Genomic DNA, 15004 nt, shown 5'->3' on the forward strand with positions numbered 1-15004 from the left:
CCAACAGCATTTGTAACTATGCACACGTTATCTCGCTTACTACTTTCCACTTTCAGAGAATAATTCAAGTTTCTAAAATGATACCCCAGTAATGATGCTATCATGTTATACCAGTTCAAAACTCAATATGTTGCTAGGATGCATCATGATATCTGCTAGAAGTGAAGAAGAGGGGGCAAAGTCCCAAAAGGCAAAAAGAACGTCTTGTGTATTTAGTCTGTGCTTCGAGATGTCAGCGTTTGTGTATTATCATTATTCTCAATTTTAATAACGTGTCATTTAAATTAATTAGCTCTCTGCTCTCCCCCACTGTCTGTGTGGTTCGCCAATTTCCCACTCTAGGTCAGTTAACTTAATTTGACTTTGCCCTCATTCATTTGGTAAAAATATCATCACAAAGAGTCATAAAGTAGTGATTCTGATTGGTAAAGTTGGGGAGGTGGGCCGTGGGGGTCCCTTGACCATTAATAAAATAATGAGATTTGTCACCAGTGTACCAATCAGGTATCACAAGAGGAGGTGATGCTGTGTATTACCATATCAATATTTTTCTCCCGCCTTCACTTTTCGCACAACGGTCTCCTTGGGTTGGTGTAACACAGGCCAGCTGGCATAAACAAAATTGCAGCAGTGCGGCTTTCACTTCTTCTGAAGCACTGCTGCTAATGTTAGGACAGAGAATGAGAGACACTAGGGAGTTTGTTTCCCTCTTCCAGCATGAACAGAAAGTAATATCTACTTCACTAAGTCATTGTTAAGCTAGCTGACATACTATCTACTGTAATATACTGAACATAAGTGAATTTTTCCTAAATAACTACAGTACGTGGTAATAAAATTGACCACTTCCTTTTTCTTTTTCTTTTTTTAACTTTAAAATTCTACTAATGATTTCAGGTTGCTGCTTTGTGTAAAAACAGTTAATTACTAACAAGATATGTCAGCTGACTGTATGTTTACTGCTTATTTCTAAGAATTATGTAAAAAAATTTTTTAAATCATCTACATTTCTGTCAATGTTAATCAACCTCCCACTGACACAATCTGCTTGCATTTCTTTCCTCTTTCTTTTGTTGTGTGCAGTACCTACTCATAAAGTTTTTATAAAGGTTTTTTTTTTTTTTTAAAGAGGGATACGATAACCCACTCCTGCCATCAGTCCACATGATTCAGTATTCACAATCTCGCCTGACTCAAAGACCCTGCTTCTAACGAGGGTTACGCTGCTTGTGTTTTCTCGCAGACACTTAGGAAGAAAAATCGGCAACAAAGTAAATTGTGTGATTTAGCTGTCAAGCACATTGAACTGTTGTTGCACACATGATTCTCTGTGACCTGCTTGTACAAGTGGGACAGTAATGGCAAAAAAACATTAACAGATGTTTTTGTGTGTACAAAGAGACATTTGACTAGGCTTATATTGATTGAGTATATTGACAATTAGCTAAAGTGTATGGATTTGAAGACGTCTTTTTTTATACACAACAGCCTGCAAGCTGTAAAATCCTTCCTACGTCTTCTCCCAGCTGACTGTATATCATATTTAGCTTGGTCCGCTGTTACGATCTGCTGCCATTTATTCATTCCCGTGTGCATCAGCAGTGTCTGTGACCCTCATTTTAGCAAACTGCCTAACAGAATGGGGAAAAAGCATGTTAATGACAGCAGCTGCAACATGACAGCTTTATTGACCTTTTAAAGGAAATGTTAAAAGAGAAAGTTACCCATCGGCCCGTATCTCCCACTGGAGCTGATCAGATCCTTTCTCACTGGCTGCTGTCAGTGATCATAAGTTAAAATGAAAATACAGGCTGTCCTTGTAGCAACTTTAACGTTACTGTCACTGGGGCATTTTAAAGGATCTCACAGTCGGGGGTTGTAGCTGTTTTACTTGCACTCAAGTGTCTACAGTTATAATAGTCAACTGTGTGTGTGTGTGTGTGTGTGTGTGTGTGTGTGTGTGTGTGTGTGCGCCTCATCACCGATTATAGCCAAGACAACTTAGTCACTATAATACTGCAGTGTAATCCTTTTAATAATTGCCGCCCAAGCTCAGTGCTCAGTTTTTTTAATCCCAACTCTAATAAACAAGTTAAAGCTGAAGTTAAATGCGTCCAGTTAAAAGTGCAGCAAGCATCCATCTGCCACAGCTGATTTATTGTGTGAACACTGGAAATCCAGGCAGAGTTCCCCTTAAGTCAGCACTCTTGAAATATGCACAAGAGCAGTCCTGGATTTTGGGGATTTTTGCCAGCGAGTTAAACATTATTATTGCCAGTTTTGGCTTTCTTGTAGAGCTGGCACAAGGTTTGAGTTAAGAAAAGGTTTGCGTGACACTTGAGCGTTGTGGTTTTTTTAGGAGAGATTTCCAAATCCTTCTGTGAAGTCTAGCAAGGAGGGAAGAAATCATAGAATTTAGCATTGGCTGAGAGTCGGGTAGAGCCTTGTAATCTGGCAAGTTATGTAGTTCGGTTGCATGTGGGGGTTTTTAAAAGGCTGGACACAGGGCATTTCAGTGTGTGGTTTTGCATTCTCCAGCCTCAGAGAGAAAGTACTTTTGTTCACTCATCCATAGACAGAACCTGGAAGTGGAGAATTATATTCATGCACTTTCAAAACTGCTCCAGTTTCCACTGTGATTCTGCTTTTTTTGTTTAAAAAAAAATACAGTTACCTAGTAAATGTTTTTTTTTATTTTTATTATATAGTTGCATTATACGGAGTGGCTCATCACCTGCTGTATGTTTCTGACAGTTGAAATGAAATACTTTCCCTCCCCTGCTTGGTAACAGAAAAAAATTAAGCCAAAACTCATCTCAGCAAGGTTTTACTTAATCTGAAAATATAGCACGAGACTGTGGAATTAGAGCAGGGCGATATGGCCAAAAATATTTATCACGATATATATTTGAAAATTTGCGATAACGATATAACCGGCGATATAATTGATGCGAGACAAAATACAACTCCACAACATTACTAGCGCAAAAAGACAACCTTCCATTTATTTTCACTTAAACAAGAAGCTGGTTTTTATGTACATTAAAGCTTTATAAAAATGTAACAGTGCAAATGCAAATTCCTTGCTGAAAGTTTAACCAAAAGGCATTTCCAGTAGAAATGGGCTGACATATCCTGAGCATAACCATGTATAATATCCACTGAAGTTAAAAAGAGGTGCTTTGCAACATTAAACTGCAGTGTGCAGTACGCATTTTTCGGACCATAAGGTGCACGGGATTATAAGGCACATTAAGCGAAACAAAGCAGTCAGATAAATCAAACTTTATTAAACTCATTCTTCTTGCTTCCTCCACTTCTGTACCATTGATTCATTAATATTGAATTCTCTGGCAGCTGCTCTATTCCCATGTTGTTGCAGTATATTAATGACTAACCTCGTATTGTGGATGGATTATCTCAGTTGTTCTCCTGACTGAAGTTTGGTCCGTTTACAGTATCCTGTCATGCGATTGCATTTGTCTCTAACCATGAAGAACCTTCACGTTAACTTTTATAAGTGGAAAAGTGTTAGTGTTCGTCCTCCAGCTTCACTGTTTATGTTATGCTAACATAGCTGTGTCGCTAGCGATCACGTAGCACATCATTATATACCAGCTAGCCCAACTTCAGTAACCCTACAAACGTCACTGCTGTTTAGTTTCCTGTCTTCATTTATGTTGGAAGTGATAGCAGAGCTGTACGTTTGATTTTTTTCAGAAATCTCTCAGTCAGAACATGCAATATCATGCTTAGGTAACTAGCGAAACTAGCGAGCTAACTTCCGCTAGCTTCCTGCTAACTTCTAACTCCGTTAAATGTAATAACTTTTGTTTTCGTGGATGCCTGGAAGTTAAACTTTATAGTTACACCTGGTAAAGCAGCAATGCTGATCATTTTATTAAAGATGAAAGAATTTAGACAGTTTTTAACTCTAAGTGATGCTGCAGTGTTGTTTGACCTGAAGAATACGGAGTTTAGGACCCAGATTACTCCCAGATTTAAGAGCATCTTAGTCCGACAAATATGACAATAACAACGGCCGCTTGCATGTTCTGCAAAAAATGTGCTTTGTTGTGTATCTGACGGACAAACACCAAACCAGTTCCACATCACGGAAGTTGCACCATTTTTACAAACCAATTCTGGTTCATCTGTTTCACTCAACAATCGGCCATGTGCGTATGAAAACAAAGGCACTGCGCATGCGCGTTTTACTCCCATTCTATCGCGATATTTCATTTTCCTATCGTTGCCTAACATTATACCGGTATTACCGTGAACGGTATAATATGGCCCAGCCCTATGTGGAATTCAAGTTCATTAATGGAAATTATAATTGTTCTGGGAATCACCAGCAGTCAGTGTTCTTCATACAAATAATTAGAGAGGTACAATGATTAAAAGGCTTCTGATACTCCTAGAAACCAGGGGAATCCTTGAACCCCACTCTGCTGTGACACTCAACCTGCGTTTTCCATAATTCATTACTAGAGCCTTTCATTAGCCTCCTATAACTCAACACATGCACAAATGCACGTCGTTTTAGCTAAAATAATGTTGTTTTCAAATATGTAGCAAAATATGAAGAGAAGAAGGCTACAATCATTATTACTTGTTAAATTGAAAAGGATTAATTGGACATTTGTATTCCAGAATAATGGTTTGCAGGACTTGTATGCAATATAGCAAAGGTGGGTCAGTCTGTATGAGTAAATAATTAATAATGAAGTGGCTGATTAAAGCACATGTCCCACGAACTGTTTTATTAGTCATTTTTACTGCAGGTTTTAATTGTGTGGACCTCATAGTAGTTTCATTGCGATAAGCCGGTTATTGCCAGACCATAATGTGGTCGACTAGCTTTGGCCAGAAATGTATCCAAGATGTCAGCTCCTAAATTGTGGACACAGTTTAGGAGCAGTTTGAGAGTTGAGTCCGTAGGCCGTGCATGAACCTGTTTATCACCTTTCACCGTTTGCTGTCACTCTGAGGGAGGGTTTATTGTGCGGTCTTGTCTGCAGCCCTGTGCGTCTCCATAAGGCCTGAGAACAGCGTGCGGTGACAGCTTGGGTGATTACCTGTCCTGTCTCATTGTCTCAGTTGGCCTGCAGCTTGGCCACATCATGCATCAGAAACTGACACACAGTGATTACTATGTCGTTAGCCCTGAGAGTCTGTCGCTCTCTGCACTCATTAATTTGCTCTTCCTCTGAGCACTGGGAGAAATGGACTATCCACGCTGATTTCACTAAACCATGAAATATAAAGCTTCTATGATGACATGTCTTGAGCTAATGTTAGATTTCATTGAAGACTAATGTTTGGTTTTTAAAGCACTCGATTCACAACAGAGCGCGAGTCTTTATTTTGTGATTGATGCACTTCACACAGAATAATTCATAGTGTGCATTAGGGCTGGGCGATAGTCCTCAAATCAAAATCACGATTAATAGAATGTTTTACCCCGATTTCAATTAATAAACAGTTATTGTTACACACGCATCATAGTCCTCATAGTTCACTGTGTTTGTACTGTATACTCAACTGCAAATGCTAGGATACTTTTTAGCTAATATGATGCACTCCTGGTGGTGGTATTACCTTCGGTCACTAAAGCAATTTTTAGCACAGCTTTCTGCTTTATGTTTAATGTTGTCTTTATTGATGCCAAAAATGTATCCGAACAACAGACACAGCTTTTTTTTATTTGGCACAAACGGCTGGAGTTGTTCCAACTGGCTCAATGTTTGACTTTCATTCAATGATGTTTCCGTGTCGCGGACTGAATGGGAAAGAGTCACGTGACAACTCTTTGTAGTATGTTTTAAAGGGGATAGTATATAATGGGGCAAATATTAATAGAGTTTAAAAACAAAGCCAGAAAGATTCCATCAATTTGAGGCTCTGAATGTTGGTTCATTTTCTATTAATTGTCCAGCCCTAGTTTATATTTTAAAAGTCCCCCTTAAAGGCACAGAGACATGGGGAAATGAAAATGCTAATGGTTTTAATTCATGTTTGGCACAGATTTTTCAGTGTTTTTTGTGAGGCGAGTTATAAAAGCAGTTCAACTGTGATAGCCCAAAATGCAAAAAAGCAGAAAAACATAGTGGCATTTGCAGTAATTGAGCATCATGGTGGTTTTGGATGTAACCCCCTCATTTCATGAAGCATTGCTGGCTGTGAAAAGCTCTACCTAAGTAAAGTGGTGCTTTGAACAGCATTCAGAGCATGATCAGTGTTGAGAAGGCATTATATTGTTTACCGTGGTGAACACTGTTTAGCACGGTAATATTCGATTTGAACAAATGCAACATTTGCGTGGTACCATGGTAATATCAGCAGCAAATGTAACTGGATAAAAAGTATCGATGTGGCTCATGTCATTACTGTTGCGGGTACTTGTTTGAAAAATTACACTAAAGTAGGATTCATCATCTGGAAACGATAAATGTTGGTTTTGTGCTCGTCCCTTTAGTAGAGTTTAGTTTCCCAACACTTCAGCTGTTTCATTCTCAGATAAAATGGTGGACGGACATCCCTAAGATGTAAGCGGTAACTTCACCATCTGCAGCACCGACTTGTTGTAGTTCTCTACATCGTTTTCAGCTCGGAGCAGTAAGTAGATTAGAACAATTATTTAAAGGGTGTACAGGCTTATAATCCAACGTGTCAATTGTTGTTTTGTCTTCTAAGTCTAATAGGATCCAGCATTGGCAGCATATTCCCAAGCACTGAGTGGTTTATGCCCAATTAATAAATGTGCGGTGCTGGCTGCGGCGTGGCATTCCTCCTGCAGTTCAGTGCTAATGATTTGGAGCGCTTTAATGTCGACTACCTTGAATAAAGAGCGCTAAGCTTGGTGTCACTCCGGCCCTTAAATCACCATCACTCTTCCTCTGTGCCTCTTTCCCACCTACACATTTTTCAGCCTGCAGTTCTCTCTTCCCCTCAGATGTTCTCATCGGCTCCCTCCCTTGCTGTCCTTTTCATTTTCCTTCTCCGTGTCGGCCCACTGTCTCTTCATTACTGTCACAGAGTGTCAGAACAGGTGGAATCAATTACTGACCCCGAGCAGCCCACTCCTTTGCCACAACTAGCTCTTTAATTGAGGAAATTAATGAGTGATCAGTCTGCGAGATGATTTGGTGTCACGAGCGTCGCTTCGCAGTGTGCGAGGGAGGAAAGCTCGGGGAGGGATTGTTTGGCCGACCTCGTATAACAAATACGGTCCTTTTCAGATTTCCACTTCTGCCTTCCCTGCCTGCTAATCACCACTGAAGCGAGGAAAAACACAGCAGTGCATTGCTAACTGCTGCATCACGCTTTCTGTAACCAAGCTAGCTTTTAAAGTCCACTGAAATACCAGAATGTCCTCGATGCATTCAGCGCTTTGTTCACTTCCTCTCATTGTGGCATCCGCTGGTCTGAGACTCAACATCTGGCCCGTATCTGTTTAGAGAGTGGTTCTGAAGTGTGTTTCTATTTCTCTGAACCTCCACTTCTTCCTTCACAGATGGAATCTCCTGTCTCCACGCCAGCTCCACCCCCCCTCCACCTCCTGGCCACAGTAGGCAACAGTGAGATTGCCTCACCATGCGAGCAGATAATGGTGCGCACACGCTCGGTGGCGGTGAACACATCAGACGTGGCCCTGTCTACCGAACCGGAGTGCTTGGGGCCCTGTGAGCCTGGAACCAGTGTCAATCTTGAAGGCATAGTGTGGCAGGAAACTGAAGACGGTAAGTGGAGCAGTTTAACGTGCTGCTTTGTAAATCTCTTCCCTTTAAAACAAATAAGCTGTGGATTGTGGAGTTAAAGAAAATAGGTAAAAACATATGGGATAGGTTTTCCTTCTTCCTTTTATTTACAAAGCCAGAGCAGCTATGTGTTTGCATATTAACATCAAAGAGCTATTGGTTTTTCAAAGCTTTAGTGAATCTTCTGTCATTTAAAAAAAATCATCTTGCTGTCATTACTGTACATATTTGCCTCCTAAAATGTAATTGGATATGCTCAGACAGCCTCAGGAAATGGTTGTTGTTGGTGGTACTAATGCGTGCTTTACCAGCGCACATGCTGCGTAATATTGCCAAGAAGAATAGTAGTTGGCAGGCAGTTCTTAGGTGGCCTTGATTTCTTTGTTTTTGTTCGGGAGGGGGGGGGATATTTTTCTTTTTTTCTTAGTACGCAGACAGAAGTTTGTTGCACAGAGATATCTGTTCTGCAGCAACATGCCTCAAACACAAAGCACTTTTTCTTTTTTCCTTTGTTTCTTTTTTTTTTTTGTTTTCCGCAAGCCTGCCAGTTGGGAAAATAGTGGGCTCCTTTTCTGCAGTGCAGTCCGAGGGAAATCTTATACACTCTGAGTTTTCCTCCCTTTGATCGAAAACCTCATACAGCTCATTTAATTTTAAGATGTATTACTATCACACCATCAGGTTCTGCTGGTTCTGAAGAACTGCCCCCCCCCCCCCACCCCCCACTTTATTTTTTTTCCTTTTGTGGATGTGAAATAATGCAAACACCTAATCTTCAAAGCAGCTTGCTCTCAGTCTCTCTGCGGGCATGCTGAGTACAAATCGCCCACACATCCACAGAGCTGTTTGTTGGTTTGCTTGGAGGAACCAAACAGGGAAAAAAAGGTCCCTGCCTCATCAACATTCCCAAAGCACAGTCCCTGCTATTGAGTGGCTTTTCTCCCCTCTCTTTCCTCTTTTTTTTTTTTTGATTTTTGCTCTGTACTGCAGCTCTTTTCTGTTACCAAGCATCCAGCCAGTCGCCCCTTGACTCTTGTTTCCAAGCAAACTGAGAGAGAGCGAGTGCAAGGCAAGGGGGTTATGGCAGGGTGGGGGTGGTGGTGCGGCTGCGAGGGGGAGGGGTGGACAAGGCTACTTCTGTTAGTGACACAAACATGGCTCCGAGCCAGCACCAGTACTATGTTTGCGCTCCCTCATTCTCTGCCTCCCACGGAGCGGTTGAGCCTCCATCTCTCGAGCGCGCACGCCCTGCCCCCTTCCCTTTCCCCAACCGAGCCTGTCCTTTGCCTGCACTCCGCTCTCTCAAAGCTGCTATTTTGGCTGAAAGAGGTAGTGGTTTGGCCTGATGGATCTGTGTTTTCTTCTGACTCTACTCTATCTGGCTCAGTGGGGAGGATGTTGGTGGGAGCTTTGAGTGGTTTTAAAAGCGGCGTGGTGGAGAGTAGCCGGTTGGAGGGCGGTTTGGGCAGACAGCAGGTGTAGCGCACAGGTTGTTGTGGCTATCAGAGCTGTAGACACCAGCAGGTTTTCGAGGCATCAACCCACTTCCTTTGCTTTGAAGCCATTTTTTTTAATTAAAAAAAGAAAACAAAAAAACTTAAAGGTAGAAGATCAGGTGAATATCATATAAAGGATAAAGCAACGAGTTTGATAAAAATAGAGTGGCCCTGTAGTTGTCTCTTGCGCACTCTTTTTGGTATTTTAGAAATGTATTACATTCTTTGAAGACAGCAGCTTGTTCACTGCTGACTGACTCGGCCCCAGCTGGTGTGTTTTTAAGAGAGAGCTGCGAGCTGTGGCTGAAATGCGCGCCGTTTCTGAACCTTTGCTTGGTGTTAAATTGACAGATATGCAGTAAACCTTCAGTGTAGCAGAGATAATAGGGGTGAATCTGGGCTGGGTCTTGCAATGAGACATTTCTCAATATCCCCCATTGTACTGTGCACACTACATTAAACGACACAAAGACGCGTGTTGCTTCTACATCATTTTAATGGTACGAGCCACCCTCACCCCCTCGACAGCCCACTGGCTAGTTTTAAAATGAAAGAGACCCAGATGCCGCTTACATCAAACTGCTGTTCAGCTGCGTTTCCCCTAAGAGAACGTGGACTTCTTGCACCGTGTGGCAGCCGAACAAATGAGAACCAAATGAGGGAATCAGGCGAATCCAGGCAGAGTACCAGGGAAGAGGCAACAAAACTGAGGCCCCAAAGACGTAGCAGAGGCATTCTGATTAGCAGTGAAGTTGAGCAGTCTCCCCCCACCCAACACACACACACACTTCTCTGCATGACAGAGAGCTGTTTAGGCATGCGCTGCGTGTGCGTGTGTGTGTGTGTGTGTGTGTGTGTGTGTGTGTGTGTGTGTGTGCATGCATGCGCGTGCATTTCATTTGGCATGCCATCCAACAGCTGCTTCATCACCTCCGCCTTTCTGCCTTGTGGGAGTAAATGAACAACAGGCTCCCAGTAATTGTCTGTGCCTCACCCAAGTCAACATGTGCCAGTGAAAGAAACAGATGAGGAGGAAGCAAGCAACAAAATGTGATTACAGGAGCTGCACCTTTAGGTCAGCGGTGACAAGAATCTTGGCTGATGAGGGCCGGGTAAATTTTTCATCCCGCGTAATGTGAGCTCAGATGTAGCCGGATCTGGATTATGACTGGATCTAAACGGAAGCCTTAATTGTGTGGATGCTTTAAGCATCCACACTATTGAGTTCCTGTTTCTCTTTATTCTTTATTATTATTGTGTGGATGCTTTAAGCATCCACACTATTGAGTTCCTGTTTCTCTTTATTCTTTATTATTATTATTATTATTCTAGTTGCTTCCGTACACTTTTTGGCACTTAACTACTTCCACAATTTTCAGCCGATTTTCACCGTTCAAATTTTAAACTATTCTGCTATTTCTGCTAATTTACGCTACGATTTTTGCTATTTTTAACTATTATACTTTTTAAAATATTAAGCTTTTTTCCTTTAATTTGTCCCATTGAAATGAATGGGAAACTTCTGCAATTCTGCTAAAATTTGCTTGTTTTTGAAACTTAACTACTTCCTCATATTTTCACCTAGAACAACCATTCAAACTTTAAAATGTTCACAAATTATTGGGCTATTCAGGTATGATTCAGCTTTTTCAAATGTTTTACTGTTTTACTTTTATGCCTCTTAAAGTTTTGAGTTGCAAAATTGTGATTTTTCACAAAATACATGCGTTGTTATGGTTGCTATGCTCTTGGCTTCCAGTGTGCCACTGAAGGTTTTGCAATTTTCACTTCATGTCCGAACAACTTCTTGCTACTTGCTCAATTTTCACTCAACTTCCACAAATTATACATCAAAACGTAGGTATTTTTGCTGGCTTTCAGAAAATGTCACTATCATTGTTGTGGGATTTATAGAATTTTTGCAAATCTCCTCAGACCAACACAAGGTCTCAAAACTCTCCATATAAAGTCAATGGAGAGCTTGTTCAAAATCATCGCTGGATTTCTGTAATGAGAGGCATATTCGAATCGTCATATCTCCTTAACGAAGCGACTTTAAGACATGAGGCTTGTCCCCGAATATTTTCAGACACCCCTGACGCTCACAATTCAAGAATTTCTTTCTCACCTATTACCGTTCTGAAATGAGTTGGACTTGTTTGAGGGTAGGAAATTCGTCCTTCGCTCAGATTTCTTCAGATTTAAAACTCTGGAAATGAACCACTTTTTTCTCTCGTCATAATTTTTTTTTGGATTTCCACAGAGACCTGAAAATTTCCATGACTGTTCACCAAAGCCTGCTGTCTCTTACGGTGAAAGAATGATATCGATACTCCAAATAGATTTCGAGTTACAAAGCGTTGTTTGAGGGCAAGTCAAGGCAGTTTTTGCTTCGCTCTACTCAGTTATGGTGCATTACAAGTCAAATATCTTTAATAATTCATATTTTAATGATAAATTGTAAACACTGGAAGATTCCCCCATCTCTTCTGAACAAAACGGTGTAAGAATGACCGCTCTAGCCCCTACGGTTTGGGAATTATGGTCATTTGTTTGAGGGGAGTCCTCACTATGAGAAATAGGCTGCAATAATCCTGTGCCTCTCTGTGCTGCGTGTGTAAAAAGAGGCACATGTTTTGGCGGGAAAAAGTACACAGGCTCTCTGATTGGTGGATTCAAATTCAGCAGCTCCCAGGCTGACCTAGAAACTTACTTCTCTCTCCCTGTGCATTTTTTTGCTGATTTTTTCATTTAACAAGTATATTTGAGGGACCCTCAGCATGTTCAGCATTTTTTCAGCTGTCCATTTTGCTTTTCCAATTTTTCTGTTTAACTTATTACTATTGTGCTAAATCATACTGTTTCTGCTATTTTATAAGATTTGTGCCTAATATAGTATTTCTGCTAAATTACAGTATTTCTGCTTTTTATACTATTTGTGCTAAAACATAGTATTTCTACTAAATGTAGTATTTATGCTTAATCATACTATTTCTGCTTTTTATGGGATTTGTGCCTAATATAGTATTTCTGCTTTTTATAGGATTTTTGCTCAAACATAATATTTCTACTAAATGTAGTGTTTATGCTTAATCATCCTATTTCTGCTTTTTATAGGATTTGTGCTTAATATAGTATTTCTGCTAAATTATAGTATTTCTGCTTTTTATAGTATTTGTGCTAAAACATAGTATTTCTACTAAATGTAGTATTTATGCTTAATCATAGTATTTCTATATATTTCTGCCAGGTCCCCAGGCAGCCAATCCTCTGTGAGGACTTAGACATTCAAATTTTCAAATCAGGGCCTGCACGGTTTCCCAGCCAATCATATATGTGTCCTGAGGCATTCAAATTTGCATATTGGGGCCTTCATGGCTTCTAAGCCAGCCAATCATATCTGAGGGCTGAGGAATTCAAATCCACAAATCAGGGCCTGCACAGCTTCCCAGCCAGCCAATCATGTATGTGGGCTCCAGGTATTCAAATTTGCATATTGGGGAATTCGTGGCTTCTAAGTCAACAAGTCATCCATGTCATATATCTCTAAAAATTCATATTTTAATGATAAATTGTCAACACTTGAAGATTCCCCCATCTCTTCTGAACAAAACGGTGTAAGAATGACCGCTCTAGCCCCTATGGTTAGGAAATTATGGTCATTTGTTTGAGGGGAATCCTCACTATGTGAAATAAACTGAAAGAAGCAGGTCTATGTCTCTGTGCTGCGTGTGTAAAAAGATGCACCTGTTTTGGCGGGAAAACGTAAACAGCCTCTCTGATTGGTGGATTCAAATTCAGCAGCTCCCAGGCTGACCTAGAAACTTAGTCCTCTCTCCCTGTGTGTGTGTGTGTGTGTGTGTGTTTAGTGGGAGAGAGAGGACCCTGCCCTTATTTGGCAGCATGTCATTGTAGGATTTAAATTGAATATAGTTAGACTGGTTGACTGGATTAGAGCCTGTGTTTGTGTGTCCCTCTGTGCATTTGTGTTTCAATAAGTTATTACTATTCTGCTAAATCATAGTATTTCTGGTACTTTTCGGTACTTGTGCTAAATACAGTATTTCTGCTAAATCATACTATTTCTGCTTTTCAAAGGATTTATGCCTAATATAGTATTTCTGCTAAATTATAGTATTTCTGCTTTTTATAGTATTTGTGCCTAACATAGTATTTCTGCCAAATTATAGTATTTCTGCTTTTTATACTATTTGTTCTAAATTATAGTATTTCTGCTTTTTATAGGATTTGTGCTTAATATAGTATTTCTGCTAAATTATAGTTTTTCTTCTTTTTATAGTATTTGTGCTAAAACATAGTATTTCTACTAAATGTAGTATTTATGCTTAATAATAGTATTTCTATATATTTCTGCCAGGTCCCCAGGCAGCCAATCCTCTGTGAGGACTGAGACATTCAAATTTTCAAATCAGGGCCTGCACAGTTTCCCAGCCAATCAAATAAGTGTCCTGAGGCATTCAAATTTGCATATTGGGGCCTTCGTGGCTTCTAAGCCAGCCAATCATATCTGAGGGCTGAGGAATTCAAATCCACAAATCAGGGCCTGCACGGCTTCCCAGCCAGCCAATCACATATGTGGTCTCAGGCATTCAAATTTGCATATTGGGGAATTCGTGGCTTCTAAGTCAACAAGTCATCCATGTCATATATCTCTAAAAATTCATATTTTAATATTAAATTGTCAACACTTGAAGATTCCCCCATCTCTTCTGAACAAAACGGTGTAAGAATGACCGTTCTAGCCCCTACGGTTAGGAAATTACGGTCATTTGTTTGAGGGGAGTCGTCACTATGAGAAATAGACTGCAAAAATCCTGTGTCTCTCTGTGCTGCTGCGTGTGTAAACAGATGCACCTGTTTTGGTGGGGAAAAGTGCACAGCCTCTCTGATTGGTGGATTCAAATTCACCAGCTCCCAGGCTGACCTAGAAACTTACTTCTCTCTCCCTGTGTGTGTGTGTGTGTTTGTGTGTGTGTGTGACAGAGAGAGAGAGAGAGAGAGAGAAAGGCTTTTAATGGGATGATCTCATTCTAAGATTTAAATTCAATATATTTAGACTGGTTGACTGAATTGGATCTTGTGTGTGGGTCTCTCTGTGCATGTGTGTTTCCTCATGTGTACATATTTGTGATTGTGTGGCTGTAATAAATTTTTTTGCAGATTTTTGTCATTTAACAAGTATATTTGAGGGCCCCTCAGCATGTTCAGCATTTTTTCAGCTGTCCATTTTGCTTTTCCAATTTTTCTGTTTAACTTATTACTATTGTGCTAAATCATACTATTTCTGCTATTTTATAAGATTTGTGCTTAATATAGTATTTCTGCTAAATGTAGTATTTATGCTTAATCATACTATTTCTGCTATTTTATAAGATTTGTGCTTAATATAGTATTTCTGCTAAATTTAGTATTTCTGATTAATTATAGTTTTTCTACTAAATCATAGTACAGTATTTCTGCTTTTTATGGGATTTGTGCTAAAACAAAGTATTTCTACTAAATGTAGTATTTGTGCTTAATCATACCATTTCTGCTTTTTATAGGATTTGTGCTTAATATAGTATTTCTGCTAAATTATAGTATTTCTGCCAAATTAATATTTGTGCTAAAACATAGTCTCAATTTAAAATTACAATATTCATAGTTCATCACAGTGTCTCTGGTAAATCACAATATTTCTGCTCTGTTGTACTATTTTTCTAAATCATAGTGTTTCTGTAATGT

General features: G+C 40.0%; 1 protein-coding gene across 4 annotated transcripts in view; it reads left to right on the forward strand.

The window, feature by feature from the left end:
- Positions 1 to 15004, forward strand: part of znf609b (zinc finger protein 609b) — a 90197-nt gene that overhangs the window by 48819 nt on the left and 26374 nt on the right. For all 4 annotated transcript variants that reach the window (XM_085406001.1, XM_085405983.1, XM_085405975.1 and 1 more), the window contains exon 3: positions 7520 to 7745. In XM_085406001.1, coding sequence (XP_085262127.1) covers positions 7520 to 7745 — 226 coding nt within the window. The remainder of the gene's footprint in view (positions 1 to 7519; positions 7746 to 15004) is intronic.

This window comes from Rhamphochromis longiceps, linkage group LG1, assembly GCF_057381845.1.
Source record: "Rhamphochromis longiceps isolate RC_006_pf linkage group LG1, R_longiceps_female_GT1.1, whole genome shotgun sequence".
Taxonomy (NCBI): Eukaryota; Metazoa; Chordata; class Actinopteri; order Cichliformes; family Cichlidae; genus Rhamphochromis; species Rhamphochromis longiceps.